At 37.6% G+C, this 12,944-nt stretch overlaps 1 protein-coding gene across 1 annotated transcript; it reads right to left on the bottom strand.

The window, feature by feature from the left end:
* Positions 1–751: 751 nt before the first annotated feature.
* CRELD2 (CRELD disulfide isomerase 2) lies at positions 752–12,608 on the bottom strand. Its single transcript, XM_088521912.1, has 10 exons — positions 12,470–12,608; positions 11,729–11,811; positions 10,680–10,790; positions 8,315–8,406; positions 7,169–7,345; positions 5,867–5,965; positions 4,086–4,163; positions 3,378–3,473; positions 2,363–2,503; positions 752–1,320 (listed from the first exon to the last, which is right to left on the bottom strand). Exons 1-10 carry the CDS (start codon positions 12,605–12,607, stop codon positions 1,262–1,264), a joined length of 1,074 nt encoding a protein of 357 aa, XP_088378038.1. The 5' UTR covers position 12,608; the 3' UTR covers positions 752–1,261.
* Positions 12,609–12,944: the final 336 nt, after the last annotated feature.

Here is a 12,944-nt window from a genome sequence, read left to right as displayed (position 1 = left end):
AAAGATAGTTGTGTTCATACAGGATAATCCACATTCTTCAGTGACCTGTCTCTTGAGCTCATCTATTCTCTATGGGCTTTGACGTTTCTCCTGAGAAAAGACAGAGCCTTGAAACTTTTCTGATGATCTCTGGCTTCCTCAATGAACGACCTAATTAATAATTGCTATACAAGACACACCTTTTACTGTATTTATAAAATGTATGACATTATGCTTTGCACAGAAATTAGGATATATGATGGAATTTCTGGGTATTCATCCCAGTAAATCCCACCTTTGAGATTGTGTCCCAATGCTCAGATGAAATGCTCTTTGTAACCAAATTCTCCACTCCTTCCAGAGTGTGTATTCCAGATTTTTAATGACTTCCATAAGAGTTTTAGCTAATGCATCCATGTGTGCCTAAATTCACTTACAACCAGAAAGATCCTGAATACAGCAATTAGTTTTGGTTCTTAAACTTGCCTCTAAGCTTAGAAACATGTAGAAAGTGTTGTCCATGACAGGCTTATTAGCTTTCCCTCCTAAACAGCACAAGAGGACAAGGTAGACGAGGTGCCTGTATTATGCTTGCTCTAGAGAGGAGAGAGAAAAAAAAAAAAAAAAAAAAGGAAACTATTACGTGTAGCAGCAGACTTTGGTGAAGAAAGAAAAAGCAAATCCCATTCATCAATTCCAGAGAACATTCTCTGCCCAAATAAAAATACATACAACAACAAAGGTATTAATATTTAAAAAGCTTAAGACATACTCAAACAAAATAAACTTTTATTGAATGCAGTATTAGGCATTCTATCTCATTTTAGGGAACAACATTTTTCCTCCCAGCCCAAAGAAAATCCCGTTGACAATTTCTAAAAACTGTACTTCAGATATAGAAATACTTCTCATGCCAAAAAATACCAAACTTCAGATTTTTTTTTTCTTCCTGGAATTATGAAGTACAACATAAGTCCTTCCAAAAAGATGACAGTTTCCAGTAGGCACTAGAATGAGAAATCTGCAACTTGTACACAATTGCTGGGTACAACACTATGTTAATTCAAATTTTATACTTACCCATCTAGAGTCTTGTTTTTAAAGAATTGTATAAAAGTGGTATTTAAGAATAAAGAAATGAAGCTTAAAGAGCAGTTTCCCATCATTAAAAAAATCCTAATGGCAACTTGTATATTTATACAGTTTCCACAGTATGTCAGCTAGAAGAACCTCAGTCCAATAATTTAAGTGTAGATAGGAATGTCTTGATTCTGAATGAAGATCATAAGTCATCATGCCCACCAGGTGAATGCTCGGATGCTACAGTCTCTACTTCCTCTCCTGCAAAGTTAAACATCGTAATTAGAATACAAATAAGGATATGTATTAATTAAACCATTTAGTTTTGACTATAGGAAGTGTTAAAAGCATCAGCATATTCATCAGGAACAGACAACCAATAAAGCCATACAGAACAACTACTCTAAGTAGTTCTTTTCTGTTTTTTTATTTTTATTCCAAAGCCAAAGATAGCAACATACACACAAAAAAGCAAAGAAACAAAGAAACAAAAAAGCAAAACACACATCCCAACTTCAACTCTTCCTCCTGCCTCCCAGAAATTAAAACCGTATTGAACATAATTCTGTGCATAATGTTTCATACATGCAAGTTCAAATTATAAAATGTAACGCTACATTTGAACTTTTTGCTGAAAGGTACAACCCACGGCACAGTCAAAACAATAGCTCCCTACCACTAAAACATATGTTATCTTTCTCCTTCTTACCATCTACTTTATATAAACTCTGCTACTTGTGTGATCACAAAATAATCAAACTCAGCTCACCTGCCCACCAAAGAGAACTCTGCTTAGCTTTTTGAGATTTCATGGAATCAAGTCGGCTTCTTATACAAACCAACAAACCCATAAGGCAGTACAATTAATAATAAAGAAAAAAGAATGAGAAAGAGGAGGGCTTTCCTTTTACAATAGCAACAGTCTGCTAGCTCACTTTAACCATGTAAAGAACAGACATGTGTGGCTTTCAAACACAACCTCGAGTTAAGCAAAAAAGAAAAATGATATTAACACAACAGGACAAAATGCATTGTGTCGAGGAAGAAAATATGTGTGCCAGATTAAGTGGACTCCACTACAAACAACTGGAAACTATCTGTATGAAAAGATGTTATATGTGCTGCTTATAACATATATACATATACACACATATACACATATTGGTTATAACATATATACATATATATATATATATATATATATATATATATATGTAAGAGGTGACAAAACCTCTACAGAAATATGCTTCTAGGCTGTAGATACACAAGACTTCAAGTATCTGAAGTTAAAAAAGCTACTTGCCTGTTTTTACGACTGGAGCGCATGTTCCATCCTTCTCTTCAAAGCCTTTTGAACATACACACTTGTAACTACCTTTAGTATTAAAGCAATCTTCATTCTCTCTAGTGCATACTTTTTCTGGAAGGTTACATTCATTTATATCTAGAAATAGGAGAGAAAAGAAAGATTCCACCGTTATCGCTTTGTTACTTCTGCTCAGCCACATAAACACAATTCCATCCAATCACACAAACAGGATCCAAGCATTCACAGCACTGCAGGTAATTGCCTAATAGAAACACCGAGGAGCAAAATGCTGCTGCAATAGACCTAACTTCTGTTAAAATAATCTGTTGTTATAAACTTGCTTCAGACCAAGTTTCAAATGTATTGAGATAACATCATTTGACATGTTTTGTAGACCTTATGTAAGGGAATGAATTAGGTAATTTAATTCCTCTCAAACTACCAAAGATTTCCCATGGTGATATTCTTTTGATGCCATCAAGGTACCACTAAAGGGAAGGGAACCTGTAAATACTGCAATAACATAATCAGTTAGCAGGTACTTAGCCTCAGTACCTTCTATTGTTCTCCTGAAAGGTAACTCCATTTTTTACTATTATTTCAGTGTTATAATTCACTATAATCTCTATCTTGGACATCTATGAATTAAAAGAAACAGAACAGACTTCCTATTGAGGCTTTATTGCTCTTTCAGAACTGGATACAGACTCTAAGTTCTAAGGAAATAAGTAACTGAATGTGACCCATGTATATGTTTATTGAATCATCAATAAAATACTTTAAGCGTGTTTCACTTTTAAGTCTAGTCCTACATATCAACTTACATAAAGAACAATAACAGAAAACTTTCATTGCTGATACTCATTTTTTTTTGAAACCAACTGCTGTGGTACTTCCATAGACTCAAACATTGAAGCAGACTAATGTGAAAATGCTTGACAGTTCCTCAGCTTGACTATGTAAGGAGGAGTTAAACAGTGTTCTACAATATGCTATTAAATCCACCAACCTGTACAGTTTTCATCTTCCTTTATGTATCCAGATGCACAGGTCTTACACTTGTCAGAACCTTCCCCTGTGCAACCTACACAGGTAGCATCACATGCTAAAGAAAAAAATAATGTAAGCATAAAAATATAAACAAACACAGGTTAAGAAAATATTCACTGTTAAGCCACTCAGCCTACCCACACGAGAAACGATGTTTCACCTTCCTCCAGCTACTAAAGTCTCCCCCTCCCCAGTCTGCACCAGCATCATACTAGATGCCTAGTAGGAGGTGCTTCTGTAATGTTATCTCAAGACATGCTTTAAATGTATAACAAGAGACTAATCTTTTTTCTTAACCTATTTCATCTTGAAAAGCAGGAATAAGCCTCCTTTGAAACTTATTAGGCAAGAAGTTTACACTCTTAAAAAACCATGCAAGTTTTCAGGACAGAAAGGCTGGATTATACTGAAAAGGCTTCTCTTCCCAACAACCAAAAGAAACAGGACCATCCCACTCCCCACAAGATGTTCTTCTGTCAAACAAAACAACAAAACAATGAAGATAAATTATTAGAGAATCACTACAATGGTTTAACTCTTTTTCCAATTTTACTTAACATACTTAGCATAAGTATTTTTCAAAAAATGCATTTTGGTGAGTAAAATGCAAATATTGTTCTTTCTAGAATGCAATTCTAGAAAATAAACAAGAAGATTAGAAAGAAACCTTTGCATGAGAAGGATCCATCTGTGTTCAAACAATACTGATCATCTTTGCAAGGAGAACCATCACACTCATCTACATCTGAAATAAAATTAGTGACAAGTTACCTAAAATAGTTGTCATGCTTAAGTAGCTGGATCAATATTTTAATGCTATGCTTCAAAATCCTGTAAGAATGGGCACAAAAGCTATAAGCTCACACCACACTCAAGGTAACCAATATAATGATTTTAGGATCAGTTCTGGGATATTCTGGACAGAAGAGTAACTTAGTAACTCATATACTCAGTTGTCCAGCTTGGACTTGCAAAAACAGAACAGAGTTGTGATGCCTAGAAGCTGTTTTGTGATGATAAAAAAAAAAAAAAACAAACAGATGTGATGATAAATACCAGAAGGTCAAGCTTCCAGAATACCTGCCATCCTTGTTCCTCCCAAGTCAGTATTTCGCATGTGTGCTTTTTGCTTTTTGCTCAAATAAGCAGGCAGCTACTGTTCTGGAATACTTTTGATTTTGTTAACCCTACATTACTAAGCTATGGAACTTTTAAAGTATATTTAAAACAAACAAAAACCCACAAGTGCATGCATACGGTTTAGTTTCTTATTCAAAGGACAAACTGGAGAAAGCAAAGTTTTGGTTAGGGTCAGACAAGCTGAAAAGCAGTTCTACCTAGGTAGTTAAAAGATGCTAGTCTTGTCAAATCAAGCAAATAGCACAACAGTACTCACAACCAAAAAAAAAAAAAAAAAAAAAAAAAAAAAAACAGATAAAGAAAGGCTATCAGTCATCCTTGCAGTCATCTCATCTTGTCACTGATGGCATCATTCCTACTAATTTGTTAGTTTAACTTGTACTTGATCAGTTGCTATAATTATTTTGCAAAACAGCTGTAAAGATGACAGAACACTGGAATATCTTAAAAGTCTCTTAAGAGGGCTTTACAGTTGCCTAACAGATATCGCAAGCAGCCATAATTTAAATCTTAATTCTTGGTAATATTTTTCAAAAAGATGCGAATTCACGCAACTTTTAAGATACTTTAATGTAGGGCTAGAAAAAGTACTTTTTACTGTTTTAATTAGACCAATTAAACAGTGCTATGGGATACTTCATCTACTTGATAAAGAACTCGACTGGAATGTGTTGCTCTTTCCCTTAACACAGTCCTGCACTGGGAGTATTTTCAGCGTTAGTGTTTTCCCTTAAGTGTTTCCCTTAAGTTTCAGATAAAGTTATGGGACAAGTGTGTAGAAACATTGGAAGTCCTTCTTCCAGTGCTTTATCTTTTCTGGTATAACTGGAAAAGCTGGTGTGGCTGAACTTGAACCCTACCAGGGCTGAATATTTATAACAATGAAAACAATTGGGTAACTAGCAAAAAATATTTTTGTAAGTTGACAGTCTTCTAGTAGTTTGAAAGCAGTAAAAAAAAATACAAAAAAAGTCGGGCACTCTTTAATATAAAAATAAACACCATATCTTAAAGGAGCACCCCACTTCCTATTACCTGTAATCCATTGAACTAAAAACATAAGAAGTGGTCAAGTTTGCTGAAGGCAATTATCATTACCAGGTGATTAGGGCAGTGGGAGGGGGATGGGACCAAGTAATTTGGCTCATACTTCTCTGTAATGTAAAAGTACTTAAGAAAAAAAAAAACAAATTGCATAAATCTAATGCAATGATGGAACATTCTAAATACTGTAGAACTTGATGCAATATAATCTTATAAGCCAGTGCTGTTGCAAATCCTGTTTGAAGTCTAGCAAGGCTTACTCACCCACACAAGCCGCGTCTTCGTTTTTGATCCAGCCTGCTTTACAATCCTGGCAGTCCTTATTACTTGATCCGGTACAAGTTTTACAAGCAGCATGGCAGGCTGAGAAAAGAGAAAGCTATGAAGACAGTCTCCAAAATGGATTTACACCTACAAATTCTCCAAGAATGTTATTTACGGTTCCCTGGAAGCCATCCCACTTTACTAGCCTCAATCCCATTCACAAGATTATCTTTCAAAATTAAGGCAATATAGTTTATAAAAATGCAGCTCCATCCTACCAAAACCAGCCATCCAAACTAAGAACCATACAGCAAGCTATTTTTCAGAAATATGTTTGGAGTGATGAAATCAAAGCTTGCAATTACTGAGGTGTGCACCACTTAGTGTCATAAAATTCTACTGACTACATGTGGTGGGGCCAGATTTAAAATACTTGGGGAGAAGAGATCTCAAGAAAATAAACTTCACTCCAACTGGTGTGATGAGACGACACATTATTAACACTAGACTCTGCACTAATATCGAATGAATCAGGAGATTACTTCATTTGCAAGTGGCTACGAGACCAAAGTGTAAAGCAATACTAAAGTTAAGATTCAGGGAAACACACTAGAAATTCAGTTGACTGGACAAGCCTTTTGTTGTAAAACAAATTTGTGTGCAAGTGTGTGTACACAAGAATTATTACACAGCTAGATGAAAAAAACAATGTAGACAAAGTTATTTATTCAACATTATTACATTTAGCAATGATTTGGTTACTTATAACCTTATTCAATATGCAAAAAAAAAAAAAAAGAAAAAACCCTACAGTAATGCAAACTGACTCCTAAGAAAATGGTAAAAAATAGTAAAAATAATTCCTAAAATCTGGGGAAATTTGCAAATACTTAAAGGGAATCTATGTAGTCTACATTACAGAACAGCTATTTTCAAGTCCATTTATCCCAATTAGATATATCAGAGACATGAATGGCTCTAAAAACACTCCATTAACTCCTGATCAATTTCAGCTCAAGATTTTCCCCATGATAGTTCGGCTAAAAAAATTAACCCCTACTGCCTCCAAGATAAAATAATGTTTGTTAATAAAATCAAGGCAGGGGCTGTAAGGTAACTTGCCAAACGCTTGATATTACAGATCAACAGCTGACTTTCTTTACAGTTAAAGATGAGTAATCAAAGACCATTTTCCTGTAACTACTTTTTGTCCACTTGCCCATTTACAAGTGCTCCTCTTTTTGTCCAGAAAAAGTGAAGATTGAAGACAAGCATGTAAGTGCATTAACAGTAGTTTGTTACCTGTACAAACGGAATGTGTCTCATTTTTCAAGGTACTGAAGTAACCATCAGAACAGTCCAAACAAAATTCTCCTGCATATTCTTTGTTGCAGCTACAGGAGCCATCTCCACTTCTAGTGCCATCACCATCGCAGTGGCCATTCCCATGACAAGGTCTCTCTGACCCACCACGACAAGCTAAAAAGGATCAAAAACATTTTTTTTTAAAACCAGATGTTAAAGGAAGTAGCTTGCTATTCTCAGCCACAATCACCTCAAGTCCCTTACTTCATGCAGAGTAAAATGTGAAAATAGTGCTAAAATACACTAAAACAGACTCTCCAGAATCTTTTTTTCCCTTGACAAGCAAAAAACACGGAACAAAGAATTCTCACTAACATGTTAAAGTACAAGAAGAAATCAAAATAAACTCCAGGAAAACCAAATTCTAAACTCCATTTTGGGTAAAGATCATGACTTGAAACTTTTATCTATTTTCCTAGCTTAATGACTGAAGTTGGTATCTTTACTTATTCTGGATTTCTGAGAATGATCACACAGCAGTTGCAAAAGCTACCACTGATCACCGAGATCAGTGTTGCGAAACACTTCACTTTTAACAACTGCTAATGTAAGAGGCCAAAGCTTCTCTCTAAGCAGGTGCAAAATTTTACAAATGTATAAGTTACAAAAGGTCCAGTGACTGAAATGCCTCCTCCATTGCTCTCACTCATCAACCTTATTTTTCTCCAACTGACTCCCACCTATTTGTCCCACTGCATGTTTACCTAATCTTAACTTTGAATTTGTTCATTTAATCCCCAATAGTGTTTTTGTCATTTTTTTCTTGAAATCAGTCAAGAACTACTGTTTACATAGCTTCCGAAAGGCCATTTAATCAACAGATGTCAGAGATCCTTTAAGTGTAGTTCAGACATAGATGTGAACATCATCAGATCACATGGACCTCAGGGAAATACACTTGATTTTGTACATTCCTTCATGCCTGGAAGACTTTGTTCAGGCAGGATGTTCAAGACAGCTATAAGGCAGCAGACAAGTGCTTACTATGCTGCAGGTGGTGTCTCAAAGTATTGTGCTTTATATATTTGTGGAAAGACTGAGACAAATGAGTAAAAAGCACACAGTTTTTATTTAAAAAATTACCAAGGCAATCTGGTCCATATGTTCCAGGAGGACAGCAAACTTCTATTGTTTCTATGCAAAACCACTTAAACAAATCAGGGTATTTCTTCTTTCTGTATACAGAAGACATTCATTTATCAATTAAAAGAAGAGAACTTGTTTGGATTGTACAAATTCAATTTGTACAAGGCAACCCAAAAATAGTCTTGAAAAGAGTAACAGTTATTTAAGAATCATGCAAGACATTTATTGCACATGACAGAAGACTAGACACCAATGCAATGTCTTCTTTTCTAAAGCTAAGAAAACAAGATTATATCATAAACCAGTTTCTAGGAGTTGTCCAGCTCAACTTTTAAGTCTACCTTTTTAAACCACAACAATATTATCATACTCTGCTCATATTTTATAGCTTGTATTTAAACAGAAGTTGAGATAAGTTACCAGTAAAACCACTTCAGTTAAATAAAAATAAAGACATAAATAAGACTAAAGAGGACTTATCTGTCTTTAGAAATTCCTTTCTTCTAAGGAATGTGAAGGAGAACCCCGAACTTAAAACTTGCAGACCGCAGAAGACCTCACTTCTTAACAGCGTGCACATTAAAATTCCTCTTTTTTAACATGAATCAAATAATATTTCAGAAGGACTTTTTTATATTAAAAAGGTATAAGTTATGTGCTACTCTGTAACAAGAATATACTCCAAATTAACAGTAATATTAGTAAGTATTATTTTGTGAGCAAGCCTAAAGACAACAGCTCATAATTCAAAGGACTAAGTCCCATGGTATAAACACTGGGCAAAATCCCAGTAATTTTCATAAAAAGAAGTTTCTATTGAAGGTTTTGAAATTTAATATCAGACAGTAGTTAGGTCTTCTGCGACTGTAGAAGGACAGAAAGCCAAGTTAATTGATTGCACTCAAGCCTATCAAATAGACACACTTTAAAAAAAGGACACTATTAACATATATTTAACCTATGAGTTCGACGCAGTTTTAGATCCCCTTGGTCAAATTCCCTAATTTAAAGCCAATGTCTTTCAGTTCTACAAAATTAAAAGCTTCAAGTAAAGGAACTATATCTTATTGGGGCTTGTGTAGCTTATGTTTGCTTTAATTCTCATGTTAGTGTACATTCAATGCCTGTACAGTCAAGTAACAACATGAGCTATGAGGCAGTAATTAAGGACAAAAGATATTGGTAGAAATCCTTATCCAGTGATGAAGTGGTAGAATGACAGTTTATCCTACTAAATTCTGGTAGTGGTGGAAGTCTAAGGAAGGAAGGGAAACTTACAATAAACGTGATTTGGAGTCAACAAAATAAAGTTATGTGCCACAATCCCTTAAAAAAAAAAAAAAAAAAAAAAAACTAAAAACAACAACAAAAACTCATTTATAGGGGAACACATGGGACAGTTTAGAAAGCAGACAGGAACAGCTGCTACACTACCAACCTCAAGGTATGTAACTTGGAGAGTTACTAACATGAAGAAAAGATACAGGGAACAAAGTTTCTCCTATAGTTTAAAAGCAAGGGAAGAGAGAAAATATTGGGATCAAAGTACTAAAATCCAAAGTTTTTCAACATTAGCTTGCCTCAATACTGCTAACTGGAAAGGCAGTAGGAGATAACATACGAGAGGCAAGATTGGGTATTTTGGTGCAGCACTTCGGGAAATAAAAATGCTGGAGTTAAGCACAAGTTTAAAAGCAAGTGAAATTAAGTGCAAAAGCACTGGAAAAGTTAGCCTGAACGCGGGGCAACTCTTAAAGCGTGACAAAGAATTAGCCAAACCAGGTCTGCATGGGATGAAGCAGAAAAAGCAGGTGCAGAGGAGCCTTCAGCTCTCCAAGCCACATCACGGGATCCCCAAGACAAGACATCTATATCACTGCTTGACTTGACCAAATAAAACATTCCTACCATAGAGAGGAAAAACCTCTACCGAGAAACCTGGAGAGAAAAATTTTAAAAACACCACACACGAGCACTCATTCAAAGATCATATGGTCTTAAAATATAAGAACAAATACTAATAATTTTAAGCAAACAATATCCTTCAGCAAGCTTTCTTTTCTATCCTAAGCATATTTAGATGTTCTCCCCACTTCCTGCTATTGGGCACTACTTTCATTCAAGAGCAGAAATGTAACAAAGCGTGAAGTACAAATTAAGCTCATAATGATTCTTCGGGCTTGCCCAACAATCTGTATGTCACAACTGTAAAGAGAACAAAGTGAACTCCTAAATATGTTTGCTAGCCCTGTGCTACATCAACAGCTGACTTACTGATCAGACGTGATTTATACTAACAGTGTAACCTCTTAGGCATTTGTCCATGCACAGAGCTGTACTAAAGAATAAAAGGTGTACTTACAGTTTGAACCACCACTTCTCTATCTGTTCTTCATGCTCTTCTACCATATTGTTGCATTCAAAGTTGCTGCTGTCACACAGATTCTCTATGATCTCCACTAGACGGATTTCACTGAGAGGGAATGTGCGAAAGAGTCATTAGTTCAATTTTAAAATAGTATGTGACACTACTCTAGATATGATAACAGAAGTTAAGCTTCAGCCTAGACAACTTGATCAGTTCATGGTGTGTTCTGAAATAACTCCAAGACAAAGCAAATACAGGAATAAAAAACAGTTAACTAGTTTCAACTAAAAAGATCAGAAGGAGCACTACAAAAGGCACTCTAGCTTGTCCTGTATTTATTAGATTTACAGAATAGAGGTTTATTAGATTTTTATCTTTCCAACAAGTTTTAAGTGTAGTATTTTTTCCCAAATACAACAATAAATTTTGGGTATTAGCAATATTAGCCCAGTAAGCTGAAAGTAAATTAAGTCTAGAATTCACACACTTGTATCTCCGTAATCAAGCTAAGATTAAAAATTTAATCTGAAACCTGGGAGAAGGATATACCAGATCACTTAGTAATCAAACATACATACAAAGTAGTACAGAAAAATGCACTTTTTATGGTTACCTGTTCCGCATCAAAAGAGGGTGCAGGCATTAGACAGCAGCTACCAATTTACAGGTATAGCAACACTCCATGGCTAAATCCACAACTTTTATAACAACAACTTAGTTATAACGTAGTATCACTATTTGAGGACTTGGATAACTTTAAAGAAAGGAAGCAAACAAACAAACCACCCCACCAACACATGGACTCTAACCAAAATTAGCTTTCACTGCTGTTAGAAATAAGCCAGACTATTAATAAGAAATTTCAATCTTCAAATTGCAAATACAGTGTAACCTGCTACATTTTAGTAAGAATTTAGAATTCTGACACACGAACCTTTAGCTGGTTCGGATTCTAAGTTCCGATACGCATGCAGTGAATATTTCCGATTCACATGCAGTGAATATTAAAGCACAGCTGGACCAAAAGCACCAAGACAGCTTACCTGGATTCATACTTTGATAGGGTCTTCTCTTCCCAAGCAGTGTTTCCACCACCAAAATTCTTTTTTGCTGTATCTGCAAGGCCCTGCCAAGTGAAAGCACCAAAAGAAGACAAGTAGAACACAGTGTTTAATTCTAGGCAAAACTAAGAGCAGAAGTTAATAGTTAAATAAAAACTGTGAAAAGTGCTTTCACTTTCAGGATGGCTCTACAGCTGCTAATCCAGCTGTTATACTGAAAAGGGCAACTGATGAGAAGGGAGAAAGGATAGCTGATACCATTACACCACATCTTGAATTTCATAATAATGAAGAACAGACTTCACGATAATCTTCTTTTATCTCAAAAGAAAAGAAAAAAAAAAGAAAAAGGGAACAGCTGTCAAGGGTTAAACCGTTCTCTCAGAGGCTGTGCGGGTTGAACTGGCCCCTACTCCGTTTTCATCTCACTGCTCTCCGCCGGTACTCACTGTTACCACGGAACAGGTCATTCTATCTTAACCACAGCAGAGGGGTTCAGCTAAAGCACCCGGAGTTACGAGCAGTACTTATATGATAAATTACACAGCACATACACACACACACACACACGAAACTCACGAGCTGAACAGATTTAGGACGCCTACAGCACTAACGATAAACACCGCAGGGTTTAGGCGTTCGTGCCGCCGCGGCCCCAGAGGCCGCCCGCGCAGCTCCCCCTCGGCCGAGGCGCCCCGCGCCGCCCGCAGCGCCCAGCCGCACCTGGTTGAAGCGCTCCACGAGGCCGCGGCAGGTGGCGCACGCCAGGCGGCGGCGCTCGGCGGCGCCCGGAGCCGGCGGCGGCAGCAGCAGCAGGAGGAGAGCGGCGCACAGGGACGCGGCGCGCAGCGCGGCCCGCATGGCGCGCGGCGGGAGCGGAGCGGAGCGCGGGGAGCCGGAGCGCGGGGAGCCGGAGCGCGGGGCCGCGCGCGGCCGAGGCGGCGGTGGCCGAGCCCGCTACCCGCGGCCGCGCGGCGCCCCGCCCCGGCCACCGTAGCAACGGCGCGGCCGCCGGCCCGCGAGCCCCATTCGGATTTCCGCGTCAGCCCTGCGCGCGCCCCGGCTCCAGGCGCTCATTGGCAGAGCGGCCCCAGCGGAGGGACGTGGCCCAATCAGCGCGCGCCACGCCACGGGCCAATGGGAGCCTCCCGCGTGCGCGGAGGGGGGCTGGGGAGGAGGAGCAGTACTTGTCTACCCG

This window comes from Tinamus guttatus, unplaced genomic scaffold (genome assembly GCF_059628265.1).
Source record: "Tinamus guttatus ecotype Peru unplaced genomic scaffold, ASM5962826v1 Tinamus_guttatus_pri_ptg000138l, whole genome shotgun sequence".
NCBI lineage: Eukaryota > Metazoa > Chordata > Aves > Tinamiformes > Tinamidae > Tinamus > Tinamus guttatus.
Note: the sequence above shows the minus strand (reverse complement) of the source record. Positions and strands in the feature narration are given on the sequence as shown.

Bases quoted from the DNA above. Each gene is read 5' to 3' on its own strand.
- CRELD2 (XM_088521912.1), bottom strand. From the start codon at position 12,607: ATGCGGGCCGCGCTGCGCGCCGCGTCCCTGTGCGCCGCTCTCCTCCTG. The intron at 10,791-11,728 runs GTAAGCTGTCTT...ATTCCCTCTCAG, and splicing joins CTATCAAAGTATGAATCCAG to TGAAATCCGTCTAGTGGAGA. The intron at 5,966-7,168 runs GTAACAAACTAC...CTCTTTTCTCAG, and splicing joins GACACATTCCGTTTGTACAG to CCTGCCATGCTGCTTGTAAA.